This window comes from Python bivittatus, unplaced genomic scaffold, assembly GCF_059951505.1.
Source record: "Python bivittatus isolate LINGU-HERP-01145 unplaced genomic scaffold, Pbiv_v1 ctg000060_np1212, whole genome shotgun sequence".
NCBI classification, from domain to species: domain Eukaryota; kingdom Metazoa; phylum Chordata; class Lepidosauria; order Squamata; family Pythonidae; genus Python; species Python bivittatus.
This window is the reverse complement of record NW_028277044.1, coordinates 8563248-8578534: the sequence shown is the minus strand read 5'-3', so window position 1 is coordinate 8578534 and position 15287 is coordinate 8563248. Positions and strand designations below refer to the sequence as shown.

At 34.9% G+C, this 15287-nt stretch overlaps 1 protein-coding gene across 4 annotated transcripts in view; it reads right to left on the bottom strand.

The window, feature by feature from the left end:
• Positions 1–15287, bottom strand: part of RBM26 (RNA binding motif protein 26) — a 65387-nt gene that overhangs the window by 29740 nt on the left and 20360 nt on the right. For all 4 annotated transcript variants that reach the window (XM_088136471.1, XM_088136472.1, XM_088136468.1 and 1 more), the window contains exons 13-21: positions 14293–14424; positions 12282–12353; positions 10593–10721; positions 7166–7240; positions 5657–5824; positions 5016–5120; positions 3840–4049; positions 2715–2801; positions 238–351 (exon numbers count right to left, since the gene is read on the bottom strand). In XM_088136471.1, the coding sequence (XP_087992597.1) occupies positions 238–351; positions 2715–2801; positions 3840–4049; positions 5016–5120; positions 5657–5824; positions 7166–7240; positions 10593–10721; positions 12282–12353; positions 14293–14424 (1092 nt within the window). The remainder of the gene's footprint in view (positions 1–237; positions 352–2714; positions 2802–3839; positions 4050–5015; positions 5121–5656; positions 5825–7165; positions 7241–10592; positions 10722–12281; positions 12354–14292; positions 14425–15287) is intronic.

Sequence of the window (15287 nt, the reverse complement as noted above, 5' to 3'; positions counted from 1 at the left end):
AGGGTGTTTTTAATTACTTTCTAACTGGTGCTGTCTTTTCATTGTTTCCCATCTCCATTTGCAATCAATTTCCTTTAAGAGATACTGCATTCTTAAATGTAAAAAGGGTGAGCACCTCTCTTAAATTAATCAGTAGTTGTCTCCTCCAAACATTTCTGATTGAAAAAAGATGTAGGGTGTCCCAGAACAAAGAAAGTGATAAAAGTTTATACTCCTTCCCCTCCTTTATACACTTACTTCTTCTTCATCTGGCTCAGTCTCTTCTGTTTCCACAGTTGACATATTTGTTACTGGCTTGTTCCAGGCCAACTTCAGGTCTTGCCCTTTAAATCGAGATCCATGGATAGCAGCCTAGAGGCAATAACATTTTTAGAAAAAAATATATGCCTGCTATAATCAATTGCTGAATTCACTGTACAAAGGGAACAGAACCAAAGACCAGATGAACTGTCTTTGAGCTCCCAAATATTCTTGTGTCCATTGGACTGCAATTTAGCATGCTACACGGCAAGACATTTTTAAATAAAGTGAAATATCAAGCACCCTATGGTATATCATGGAGTCTTGTTGTTTCAAGGAAAAGTAGTAAGAAATCCAGGGAGCAAATGCAGCTCTTTGGCATACTTCTAGTAGCTTTATGATTTCCATTACCAGTTATCAACAGAAGTTAAAATAAGCCCTTGTCTCTCATTGCAGAGGCTCCTTAAACGTAACATAGGCTTAATATTCCATTAAATTATTTCAGAGTTTATAATCAAGTGTATGAAAGTACTTTCCATTTTTACAACCCCCCCCTTTTGTAGCAATGCGCTCTCTCTCTCTCTCTCTGTGTGTGTATATATATATAAAAATGAACGTCAAGTTGAAGTTCTCAAACCTGCATCATACCATATTAACAGCCAACTGTTACTGAACAATTTCCTTATTTGTGTTGTGCTTCAGAAATATTGATATTTGTTAGTATCAATATGCTTATAATCCAAAACATGGGATCCTGATAATACAATGGGTCAATAAATAAATAAAAAATAAACTACATGAATCTAATTTATCTTGCTGTAAAACATTCTATTTTCAGCAAAGGCCTGGTAATTGAATTGTTAAAAAAAAAAAAACCTATGGGATATTCATGCCTTCATAAGCATCAGATACATTAAGTGCTTGCTTTGGAAATAGTACCTCCAAATTAAAGTAACATGAACTAGCATAAATCAGTGTTAGCATCATTCTGAAATAATAACTGCCATGGTCAAAGAAGATTTATAGTATAATCTGAAAGTACAGCATAATGTGAAATGTGGAAACAATTACATGTCCAATGACGTCTGAACATGAATTGTGTGATATTAAAGTCCTCAGGTATAAATTTTAAATCTGTACATATAAATTTATGATAAATTTTAAAAGATACCACAAACCTATTAAAATGCAACTCAGGAGAGTTTTTTGTACATGGTCTTGTCACAACATCACAAAGTGGGATTTTAAAGAATGAGTATATATGACATTTGAGTTAAAAAAAACCTAGTAATCTCTGAAAGAAATTATAGCAACATAAAAATGTAACATTTCATGACTAGGGAATCATCCCAAACCCAAATGTATGTGATCATAAAATGTAACCTTTTTTCATTCAAGGCAATAAAATATTAGCTACCTTCCTTCAAAGAAATCTTATGAACCTGAAACTAATTGAGAAATGAACTTCTATAGGCTGTTATTTTAATTTATACATATATAATGTACAGTATTCAGTTTACTGACAAGTAGAGAGTTGATTTGTATAAATTCTATTTATACATATTAGCCTTCATTTTTAATCAGGCTACCCTGTCCGTAGGATTTTACTTGTGGCATAATTCAAATTCACATGTTCAAAATTTAAGCAAACTGTGATTTGAAACTAGGAAATGAATTATTACATTCATATGAGCATATGCTGTGCTTTTATAGTTCCAACTTTAGGGTACAAATGTTCCCAAATTGAGATTTTTTTATTTTTAACTGAACTTTGGGCATTAAGTGATTAAATATTATTAAAATTAATGACATTTTAAGATATTCCAATTTTAGAATATTCACAAATTGGAGAACAATGTAACAAAAATATTTTGCATGAGCTGTCCTTGGAACTATTTAAGTTTCATATTAAACATTCTCGATTCTTGATCTTCAATTAAAATAAAAGGAGAAAATAAAATAAAAAAGATAGTTCCATACTCTTCCTAGACTCTGTTTCCACTGCCAGTGCTCTAGGAAACAGCTAAATGAATGCTGGAAATTATATATTCAGACAATGTTCATAGCCAACAGCCATTATACCTCGCCTCTGGTATCTCAGATTGTGATGCAAACATCTGAGGAGATTTCCCAGGAACACTTGATCTGCTGTATTTAATTAAATAATTTAAACTAGGATAATAATATTCATTACAACAAATATCGCAAACACAATTGCCTGAAACAAAAAGGCATTATATAATTCCATCCATCCACCCACAGAGTATAAAACACGCAGCTTAGTATAAAACACAAAGCAGATATATTTGCAGAGCTCTCTTGAAAAGTTTTAATAGCTTTCCTAAAGCTGAAAAGGATGGGAGTTAATCAGACCATGGGAGATAAAGTGCTCCAAAAATGGGATATTTGAACATACTTTACCTTCAAATATAAAAGCCTATTTGAAGAAAAAAAAGAAAAGAGGATATACTTACTGCTTCCGCTTCTGCTCTTGTCTTGAAAGTAATCACTGCATGGAGAGAAGAATCATCTATCTGGCAGTCTTCAATTTCACCATATTGCTTTTAAGAGGAAAAAAAATCTCAACTAGGCAAAATATTTCTTCTCTATGCTAACTTTAAACTTTGAACATTTAGATACAATTTAATAGTCTCCACTGACAATGTTTAATTATTCTAAATCTAAAATAACTATAGAACCACCTTTAAAAAAAGTTAAGCTTAAAAATGGTCTGAAAGGAAACTGAATAGAAAGCAGAGAATTTTAAGCACATTTAAATAAATCGAGGAAAAATAATTTAGATTTTTAACACATTATAGATTCCATTTCTGAATATAAAAACTATAGTAATCTAAAGAATTTAATAAATTAGATGTACCTAACATCTAATTTAGAAAATTTCATGATATGGATTTTGATCAAAAGACAAGATACCCTCAGAATACATCATCTAGAACTATCTAGAAAATCGAGGCACTGTGCTTTATAAAGGCCAGAAATATTATGTACACCAGCTTGCAAACTGATTTATTTGCAGCTGCACACAATGTTGCAACATACTGCACATAATGGCTTAAACTGAGATACTTCATGGAGCAATACCTGCTAGACATGTCAGTTTGAAGGACTACTTTTTACCTTAAAAAAATGACAGGTTTTCAAAGAGAGCAAAACACAATTGCAGAACAAACCTTCAGAACTACCTAAAGGTTTTATCAGAATAATCAAACAAGCACTGTGATATTATGATGCAAGATTCGTGTGTGATATCATGATGTATGTACCAAAGGCACAGACTTTATATCATAGAGTGTCAACCCAACCCAACCCAACATTAGAAGTCAGTGACCCAGACACACTTATTTTTACCCTTTCCTCCATGGCTGACAACCATGCAAATTTGCCATTTTCTATCCTGTCCTGTACTTTTTTCACACCTGCAGAAAAATGCTACAATAGTTGTCTAATCTAAGGAATATCTGAAGTTCAAGATATTTAACTTGGCCTGAGTATTTCATCAGTCACAATGAAAATGTCAAGGGAGGTAAGAAGACAAATATGTATCTCATTAAGATTAGAAGAGTTAGGTAGGTACATACCGCAAAATGAGGAAGGAGATCTTCCCTGTCATTCTCTGTAAAAGCTGAGATTTCAAGTGCCCGAGGACGATGATCCACCACAGCATGAACAGATACACCTCTTCCTCGACCCCGGCCTCGTACTCCCCTACCTCTCCCACGAGAGACACCCCGACCTCGTGTATGCATTCCTCTCCCACGGCCAGAGGAAAGAATTCCTCGCTTTGCTGCCTAGCAATAATAAAAATGATTCATAGAGGCGCAAGTGTGTTATATACTCTATCTGTATTTTCAACCTTAAAACAATTCTCTACATTCCAACATGTATAATGATAAGTGTAGTATTATTATCTTTAAATTGTATATGGTTTTTACAGAAGGATGCTGTAAGGTTAGGTGATGAAATTAAGGCAAAGGTGACCCTGTTCACTGGGTGACTTTGGGTCACTCATTCTCTCTCAGCTGAACCCTCCCAGAGGTTTCTTGATGTGGGAAAAATTAGAGGAGAGAATGCTAAGTATACCACATTGATGGAAAAAGAGGATCTAAGTCTAACCACATGCTTTGTAATTCATAGTTTGGTTCCTTGATCACGACGTTACACAGGTTTTCTTAAAAGAAAATGAAACTAAAGCAAACATATTCAAAATATACATGCCCAAATATATATACCATAGACTGGCCCAAAATTCAACTGAATGGACTGCAAGGGTGTGTGTGTGTGTGTGTGTTAATTTTTTCACACTTGTCTCCTGCACATTGGATGGTTTATGAAATCAATGAAAGAATCACCCAACTGTGCTGTTATTTGTCACTTAGATTCCTTTTATTTATCAACAGAACCCACATCAAGCTACATTTAACAAAGAACAATTTCTGTTAATATGTTATTAGTAAGAAAAAGGGGTAGTGAATCTTAAAGGTGAAGGGATAGGGTAGAGACATTTCAATTCAATAGTTCTAGTTCTAAACATCAATAGCACCATCTATGGGTACACAGTAAAAATGCCTGCTGCTCATTTTACTTACTTAGATTTACAGATAAAACTGCTGAAAGACAAGTGAACAGAAGTGTGTAGGGTCAAGACCTCCACTTGAAGACACTTTAATTTATTTCCATTTAAAACAATTTCTGCATCACACTGACAAGGAGTGAAACATCTGCAATGTTAACCATCAACAGTGAAATATACTTACTTCAAGCTGCAGTTCAGTATACTTTCTCCTTAATTCAGTAACTTCTTCTCCAGCCTGCATTTTCTTATATAAGTCCAACTCTGTATCCAGTAGTTCTTTCTGCATCTAAAAAGTTATGGAAGCAATTTGGTTTGCATTTTCTAACTCACATAGAAATATGAGATGAAATAACTAGATCCCACGGGGCTAAGAAGGTTGATAGATAGAAAAAGAAGTTCCCACCAGAGGTCACACACGTTAGCAGGTCTCTAAGTGAAGTAATACTGCTAAACAAACAAAAGATTTGTCTGAAGAGATAATTTTCAGCATAAAAAACATAATTCAGAATCTGGAAGCCTAAAAATATTTTCTTCATTTAAAACTGATTAAAAAAGCAAATTATGGCAATTTGCTTATGATGCAGAATTATTCAATTATCAGTCCATAAAGCACTGGACCAGTATGGGAAAGCTAGTGGGTTGAAACTCTATTCAAATATTTACACTGGAATAAAAGGGGATTTTTTTCCCACTGTTTCTCTGAAGGCAAGAATGAACTGTAAACACACACACATATATAGACACAATTGTAGACGTTAAAAACAAAACTAATTAAATAGTAACAGAGATGAAAGAGATCTGAAAAGAATAAAATCTGAATACCTGTGTCTTTGTTTTCATGTTTTTTAGTGGATTGCTTGCTGAGGAAACTCCTTTTAATTCGTCCTTTAACTTGGTGATACTGTTGGTTAATGTCTCCAGAGTTTTCATGATTTCAGCTTTGTCCTCTGACTTCATAGTTTTATTTTTCTCCAGTTTTGAAATCAGCATCTAGTGGAATTATCATTTTAGTAACAGGAATTATTTACAAGTATTTTCCACACACACACTAATCCGTGAAATCATAAAACATATGAAGATTATATTCATTCTAATACCTATGTTCTATAAGTTTTTCAAACTGAAATCCTGGATCCTATTCCATGCTTTAACAACAACAACAAAAATGTTTCCATGTAAAATTCACACTAATCAACAACAAAGAAAGAGAGGAAGAGCCCACCTACAGTACTTACCAAGATCTATTTTACTGGTCCACTTTCTCAAATATTCTGTTTGAAAAATTCATTCCCAAGAAAGGAAGTGAAACGTTCTCCCAAACTTATAAAGCTTTGTTAGATCCTTACCCATACTGAAAAAATACATAGTGTCTTACTGAATATGAACACAGGTAGTCCTTGCTGAGCAACTGTCTTGGACAGTGACCGTTTGTAGTTATGATGGTGATGAAAAAGTAACTTTGCAACCAATGTCTGCATTTATGACCTTTGTGTCTCTCTCTCATGTGTTTGCCATTAGTCAGTTAGTATGTGTTGTCCTGTGCTTTTTTTTCTTTTTGTTCCCCTCACAGAGGGGAGAGATTGCCTAAATAAGCTATCTCTTCCTGAGCTGCTTTTCTCCATAGCACAACACATCCCTAACAAGTGCTCACCACAAGTTAACAAGCGCAGCCCTGTGACATTAATTAGTTGATTGGAACCATTCAGCTGTGATGCTGCCTGACACTGACAAGACCCTAATCAATTTCACACTGAAGGTTTTTTTGTCCCCTAAGCAGCTGGTGGCTTGCAGCTGGAGCGCACTAGGCACAGCATGCACTAGCACATTCCTTTACATCTGTATTTCCTACCGTGTGCCTGCTTACTCTCTTGTAATCACTTCCTATCCAATGAATTTCAATATGAATATCAATTCCTTTCTTGCTAATTATCGCAGGGCTGGGGTGAGCATTCCAAAGGGCGGGGGAGTGGGGAAAAATGGCTATAAGATTTGCCCTTTTATCCGGCTTCCTTGTGAGTCAAGTTCTGGAAACTTCCCCGCTGTTTGGGCTCATCCGGCTGTTTGGGGTTGTATCCTTTGGATGCTGTATAGCAAAGGAAAGCTAAAGTAAAATAATAAGCAAAGTTGTGGTCACATGATTTTTCATTCAGTAACTGGTTTGCTTAATGACCAATTACAGTCACTAAACAAGGACTGACACTGACTCTCTCTTTGTCTCCCTCTCCTCTGATACTCCATTTAACTGCTTACACAATACAGTTCCTCCCCCCGACATAAAACTATCTTTATATCTTAAAGTTTCATATCTGACTCATGTTGGAGTTCTATTACCTTTTGTGTTTCAATATGTTTTTCTAGGATCTCTTGTTTTTTCTTCCTCACATCTTGCTGAAGTCTCAGTGCCTCCTAAAAATATAAAAATTCCAGTAAGCATCTCAATACCTTATAAAAACTAAAATGCCTCCAATTATACATATATGTACATACACACACAATGTGAAAATGTTAATTCATTAAAGCATGTATTCTTTTCTATTTGAAGAAATTACCATTATATATGGAAAAGAAGCCAAAACCATCCTACTATATTTTCACTAAATTAATACATATAATAATTATCTAACAATCACCATATCTGAACCAGATACTTGTACTAGACTTTCTCTTCTGGACAATGTATGGATATTTGTTCAATTTATATGCAGAAACAGACTAATTTAAAGGCATCATTGGAGGAAAGTAGGTTTGTCAATTCACTGAACGATATCAACTATATTCAAGTGCTATTATTATATTTAGAATCCATAATTTAATTACAGAACCCCTGAAAATCTGACAAAAGAAAAAAAATGTCCATAATTCAAAGATGCATTCTTCAACATGGGGTTGCCATCAGGTAGTACCATTGTGGTATTGTAAGTATATTTAATGCTTTCTTATATTTCAGATGTTTTTAGAGTATTCTCCATTGTTTGGGATCTAGAGAATATATAAATGTTATAGTTCAATTATAACTTACTGGGTGGATAAAAATTAATCTTGAAATACTGCAAAATTAATGTCATTCCAAATATATTGGATTTTCAATTTATATACATAGCCCAAGAGAAAAAAAAATTAAACAGCAAGACTGCTGTTCAGTAAATCTAAAGTGCTTTCTGTTTCCTGTGCCTGTTATACATATTCTGATTTAAATAAGAACACTATTAATGCACTCATCTATAACTATTTAAGAATTTATCTGGTAAGTATCAGAGATAAAAGGCATACTAGGTAATTACATGAATTCCTATCAAATGATATTAACAATGCATAAAAACAAGATGATATGCAAACAGGTTAATATGGCTTGCTGCACTCTGATAAAAACAGTAAATATTTGGTCTCCAGATATGATTAAATACACATACAAAACACTAGCAAAATCCAGACATTTGCAAATGAAGGTCAATGCCAGCCTTGTCCAATATTTGGACCCTTCCAGATGTAATGATCAACTCTCAAAAGTGTGGATACCAGTTGCCAGAATTCACAATTCACAACCACTTCTGAGAGTTAAAGTCTGTACAGTACAAGTGGAGGTTAGGAAGATTGTCTAATTCCATTCATATCTAAATTATACTCTTGCAGAAATATGACTTAATAAAGAGGATTTTATTTTACATATAAGTGGAATGCTAATTATTTTATCTGGTTATTCTGTGGTTGTAAAGACTAAATGCTGCAACAAGTTTGATTTGTTCTCTCATTGATGACAATTTTCCAATAAAATAAAAAGTTTGCAGAAGAGGAAGGAATTTCTGTTAAAAGCTTTTGCAAATAAATAAAAGTAGCAAATATAAAGCAATCACTCAAAAAAGTAGAAAAGGACATGTATATGAGCACTGTTAGTATCAGTTAACTGCTTTCTGTGAAAAAATGAAAAATGTTTGCATTTTTGTTGTTTTGTTAATTCCTATTCTAGAAAAAATATATATGCTTAAGCGGATTATTCTCCATTATCTCAGCAACTTCTAAAAACGAATTTCTTTTACTCTACACTAATAAGCCATTTTTTGCTTGATAATAAAATTCCCAGAACTTTACATATCTTTTTGAAACTTATTAAATATAATTTAGATTAAAACTATGCAGAATTATATTCTATTTGCTGCTTGTAGGTGGCAAAAAAACTAAAACCTGAATGGAAAATGCTGACAGTGTTTCATTATTACACAAACCAGGTACAAATGGGAAAAATACATATCTAAGGATCAAATAAAAATGCAAGAATTTCAGGAAAAACTACATATAAAAATAGATAAATCGTTCCTAGAAAAAGTAGTAGCAGGATCAGAATTATAATTTTGAAAGAGGGAAGTGAATTAAAGGGGGATAGGCAGTAAGGTTAAATATGCAGAAGAAAGAATTATATTAGTGCAAATCAGGAAAAAAAGTGTCAAAAAAATAAATAAATCCTGTACTTTAGTAAAAGCAGGATTAAATGATCTAGTTCATCTCCTATGTCCATAATGCTTGATAGACAATAATTTGTAATGTTGCTTTCTAATTTCTTTTGTTAAATCTCTCCCTTCCTCTTCCCATTGATATCAGATACCTATTTGCCTTCCTTTACAAACTTCTAATATGACTTCAAAATGTGACTAGCAGTACTTTTAGTTACCTTCCCACTGGCTAGATAAACATGAAAGAGTCTTGAGTACTGTCTAGTTCTCTACTGCTAAATTCTAACCAAAACAGAGATCCCTTCTATAATAGGATTCGCTAGTACAAGATGGGAAAAGAGTAGACTTTCGGTCAGCTACTGCATTTGGAAAAATTAATCTCCTATGCACCACAGGATCTCTGACAGTAAGTTACCATTGGGAAAAGTATTTGCAAATCTTGTATTACAAATGGAACAATTTATGGCCACTCCTCGAAGACTGAAGTAGCTGTTAAGTATGAGCTTGCATTTATGCAAAAGCCCTGCCACATATGCCAAAAACAAGCCATGGTTATAGAATCTGGCTGCTTATATATTTTAATCATTAACTTAGTGAGACTAACCAACAACTCCATGGCTCAGAAATGACAAAGAAATGCAGCCATTATGTATGACTGTAATGTAAATATAAAGGAAGCTTAAAAATGTCAGCTCTGAGGTGTTAATTACATAGCGATATTAAACTATACCTTGAAAACATGATGATTATATTCTGAAAGCTATTTATTTTATCTTTTGTAAAAATTAACATCCTCATATCTGCACATGAAAACCACATTCTGGACCCTCCTGATGATTAAAATGCTCATTAAAAGGCTTCAGCAGTGCAGACATGATCCACAATTACTTTTTTTCCTTTACCTAACTAACATGGAAAGGTATGCATTTAGGCAAATCTAACACTCTAACCATATTTGTGAGATATACTACTTGTTCTGCGCTAATTCCTGCTTCCTACATGACTTTGCTTTAAAATTCTGGTGCAGTCTTAAATGTACACCAGTATTTTTATTCTGCATGATAGCTTAAACCAGAGTTTGTAAATTATTTGTACTCATGATTGCATACTTGATTGGGAAAAAACACAAATGCACATACATATATACAGTTTCAAATAAATGTATTTTAAATAAGCATATATTTAGATAACAGGAAAGTGATAGGAAGAAAAATCTTCAAGTGCTCTCAATTTCCTAATCATAGTTAGAAGATCATAAACATTATGCTGCAACAAGAAAAATAGCCCTTATCCAAAAAACACATTAAATGTACCTGTTTTTTCTTCTGTACTTCAGTAGAATCTAACAGGCTAGTATTAACTACAGGCAAAGTTTTCTGAGCTGCCTTCAAAGCAGCTGGATTATATACTGTTTTTGTCAAGCCGGTAGAAGTAGACAACACCTGTAGTAGAAAAGCATTTAATTTCATTAACAGATTAAAATATTAAATTAAAAAAAGTAAAAACTCTCAAGTCAAACTCAACTCCTGATGATACATACTCATCTAAGTGTTTTCTTAACAATAACATACAAGAGAGCACTATTAACTTCTTCTAAAGATATTTTGGACTTCTCACTCTAGCTTGCAGTCCAGGAGTTTCCTAGTGGTCTTCCAACCTAATACAGACTAGATTTGCCCTCGTTTAAGGAGCAGCCAAGGTCTCAAAATATATTGAGTAGTCAAAGAGTGTTTATTATAATAATTATTTTGAATTCAAAAGCAGTAATACTGGGAGTTAAAGGTAGTTTAACTGTTAAAGCTAAAGGATAACTTTAAAACGATAAAATCAGAAGTTATAGAGTGCTCTTGAGTCAATATATGCTTTTCATAGAAACCCTGTTCCCCTCAAACATACAAAAAATGGAAATTTAAAAAGAGATTCTTTTTGTCTTATACTCAGGCATGCAATCTTCCACTATACCTTTGTGACCTTTGGTATCATAATATATGGAAGGTGGTATAAGAAAGAGCTAATGAATTTTGTACATTAAATGGTATATTGAGATTACGAATTGTGGTTTGTTATGGCAAATAATGGAGGTTTTCAAAATAATTGGTAACGTTCTCGCCTTAAAAGCTTGTTTTGATTAGCTTTGGTTTATTGGTTTTCTCTCTCATTTTTCCTATACTGATTCTCTTTTCACCTGCTTCCTTTTTCCCAAATACTTATGAGGTTTAAAGCCTATAGACATTTTATCCAACTTAAATTATCCTGGATCACTACATGCATATTGTATTCATCAAAGAATCTAAACTCACAATAAAAGACAGGAAGCTTTTAATTTGCAGTTTACAACTATACACCCACACTATTCAGTCTCTACCTCCTCTATTTTCCAATATGCAATTCCACTAGGTAAAATAAAATTATACTGAGTAGGATTATCATCCCGATAGTGCAAGTCACATAACCACAGATGCTAAGCAAAGAGCTGGAATCATCAAAGCAAAATATAGCCTAGCCTAGCAGGCATCATATGGGTGCTTTGTACTAGAACTCCGATAATCTCTTACTACTAGCAATACTGACAGAGGCTTATTAAAATGTTATTCCAAAGGGGTTGTTCTTGCCAAGAGCTTTAGAAATGAGACAGCACACTTCAGCAATTGCCTGCCACTATCTGCATTACCACACCAAAAGTCATTTTCTAATGTCTAGTAATTTGGTTGCTCCACACTTACAGATGCTGCATCAAATTCAATCTGGTTTTCCTAACCACTACCCGGGCATGCAAACTCATGCCAGAACAGCAACAATTTAGGTTTCGCTGAAGATGCCTATGTGAAAACAGCCTGGTTAGCAGCATTTCAACTGACTTCATTTCAGAGCTCTGTTATTGGTTTTAAAGAAGCATATAATTATTTTGCATTTAAAACATGTGAACATCTGCATTGAAGCTTACTCATGTTAATTATATAACAGTTTTTATATAATTATAAAAACCATTATAGTTTTCTTACCTTTTCTGTAGTTGGAGTAGGTGGTTTAGGCACAAACCCAAGTCTATCCTTAACAGATAGTTTGGTTACATTCTAGATGAAGAAAAAAATGAGATTTTTAAAAATGTTTGCAATATGTATTTTTAAATATATTTTTTCAGTTTTAAGGTAGCTATGTAAAAACCAGCCAATTCTGCTAAGATAAATAAAAGACTGCAGAAGGGTTATGTAAAATATGGTAAATCCCATTCGCTTCAACTATAGGATTTTTGGGCCTAACTTCAAAATATGATGTAACTTTCTGCTGGATAAAATATCAGAATTGGAGGAAAATAAGCTGCAAGCTGATTTAAAAACTAGTGAGCACATTATATAATAAATAATGGGAAAGGGCCTATTCAAATATACCATTCCCTTTTGCTATGCAGAAAAGAGAAGAAGAGCAAAAAGCAAGTCTATCATCTACAAGAGCTTTGGCAATACTGAATGCAACATATAGCCTTTTAATATCAACTAATATGGTATGAAGAAAAAACTCATGCTTGACTAAAGAGCTACAGCTTATAGACTGCTACTTGGTGGCATCGCAGAAGATGACCTTCTTTGTGGTGGGACCTATCTTGTAGAATGGGCTCTCTTCTATGATATGCTATATCCCAGACCGACATGTTTTAAGTTTCTTTGTGGAATCCTTAGGGTTCTCTAAGTTTGATTGTTTTCTTGCAAACGTTTCATTACGCAGCTAGGTAACATCTTCAGCGCTAGAATGGAATGGGGTTTGCTCTCTGTTTATACACAGTGGTATGCCCTGCCAGTGTTGGTGGGGGTGTGGGTTTTATTTTTTCTCCTCTGGTAGTTCCTTGATTAGGGTATTGTTTACAGCTTGACTGTATGTGTGGTGATAATCTTGATGTTAATCTCTGCTTATCTGGGTGATGATTGCTGGTGAGGAGATGTTCTAGTCTTTTGTTTTCCTTTTTATTGTCTCTTTTGAATAGTGTGTAGATATTGTTTATCTCTTTGTGCCTGTTGATGGCTGCCTTGTCTGAATACCAAGCTTCTAGGAATTCCCTCGCATTTTTGGATTTAGCTTGGTCTAAGATGCTGACAGTTTCCCAGTTGAAACTATGGTTAAGTCTGTCCATGTGTTGTGAGATTAAGGAGTTTTCATCTTGTCTTCTGACTGCTAGGTGGTGTTCACAGATGCGCTCTGCTAGCCTTTTGCCTGTCTGTCCTACATAGTGGTTGTTACAGTCCTTATACACTGTTTGTTGTAGATGACTCCTGTTTTTTCTTCTTGGGCTACTGGGTCTTTTGGTTTGCTTAAGATGCCATGTGGTTGTAATAGTCTGTTGGTAGTTTCTGAGACGTTTCTGATGTATGGCAGTGTTATCCTTTTCATAGCTTGTGTTGGTTGTGTTGTAGCAGGTTGAGTGGTCAGGCACTTTTTGATAAAGTTGCGTGGATATCCATTTTGTTGGAAGATGTTGTATAGGTGATGTGTTCCCTTTTTCTGCTGTTCTGGGTTGCTGCAGTGTGTTTGTGCTTGTTTGAATAATGTTCTTATACAGCTCCTCTTGTGGAAGTTTCTTATACAAACCCAACTTTCTAGGTTGGCATTCCCCAGCCACAAATTCCTATAGTCTTTGTTTTACTAATGAACTGGTTTTAATTATGTACTTATTGAGCTTGTAAACCATTTCAGCCTTTTTGCAATGGGAATCAGTATGATAATACTTTTTAATAGATAAATAAAAAATCACACTTGTGTATTAGAACACTTTAATTCTTTTGAGGCAGAAGAATTAATCCTTTTAACCATTTTTGGCTATTAATTAGAAAGAACTGTAGTGAATCTGTAACGTGGCCTCATAAATTCAAATGTACCATATGCAAATTAAATGTAAAGTTAATTTCAATCATTTCAAAAGGTTCTGTTACCATTTCTATTGAATATATGCCTCTGACAAAGAAGAACTGTAATTTGGTTTTACAGATCGAGAAAGTTCAGCAACATTAATGTCATAATTACCTGCACGGCTTCTGCACTGGCACTCTGAGCTTCAGCAGGCTCAATGTTACTGGCAGGTACTGGGCCTAATCTTTCCTTGACTGACTGCTTCACAACTGGTAAAATGGGTTGCTGGGCTAAAGGCTGTATTACCTTAAAAAAAATAAAAATAAAATCTTCATAATAGTTCATAAATATTTTAACTCAAAGTATGACTGGCTTCTAGACATTTTATCATTACAGTGGTACCTCGGGATACGAACGCCTCTACTAACGAACTTTTCGGGTTACAACCAGCTCCGGCCGCAAAAATTTACCTCGATGTGCGAACTCCGCCTCGGGGTATGGTCATTTTTCCGCCCTGACACGTGGTCTGCGGCCATTTTTCCGCCCCTGACACGTGGTCCGCGGCCATTTTTGCACCCCTGACATGTGGTCGACGGGCATTTTTCCGCTGCGCCACGCCCGGCCGTTTTCGTGCCGTGCTGTTTTCGCGCTGCGCCCGGCCGTTTTCCCACCGCGCCGCGCCCGGCCGTTTTCCCGCCGCGCCGCGCCCGGCCGTTTTCCCGCCCCTGACGTGTGGTCCGCGGACGCCAGAATGGATTAACGGTAATTACATTGAACCTTATGGGAAAATTTGCTTCGGGGTGCGACCAAATTCGGGCGGAGGGCGGAACGGATTAACCGTATTTACATTGAACCTTATGGGGAAATTTGCCTCGGGGTGCGACCAAATTCGGAGGGCGGAACGGATTAACCGGATTTACATTGAACCCTATGGGGAAATTTCCTTCGGGTTACGACCAACTCGGGATACGCCCAGAGTCACGGAACGGATTAAGTTCATATCCCGAGGTACCACTGTATTCCACTTTTCCTGATGGGTCTAACCTGATTGCTATTTTAGCATAATTATATTTTCAGTATGATTTATAAGGCCATAGTCCTCAAACTACTCAGACTATTTGAATTTTAAATCTAGAAACAAGCTACTTGAACATATTAAGAATAGGTAT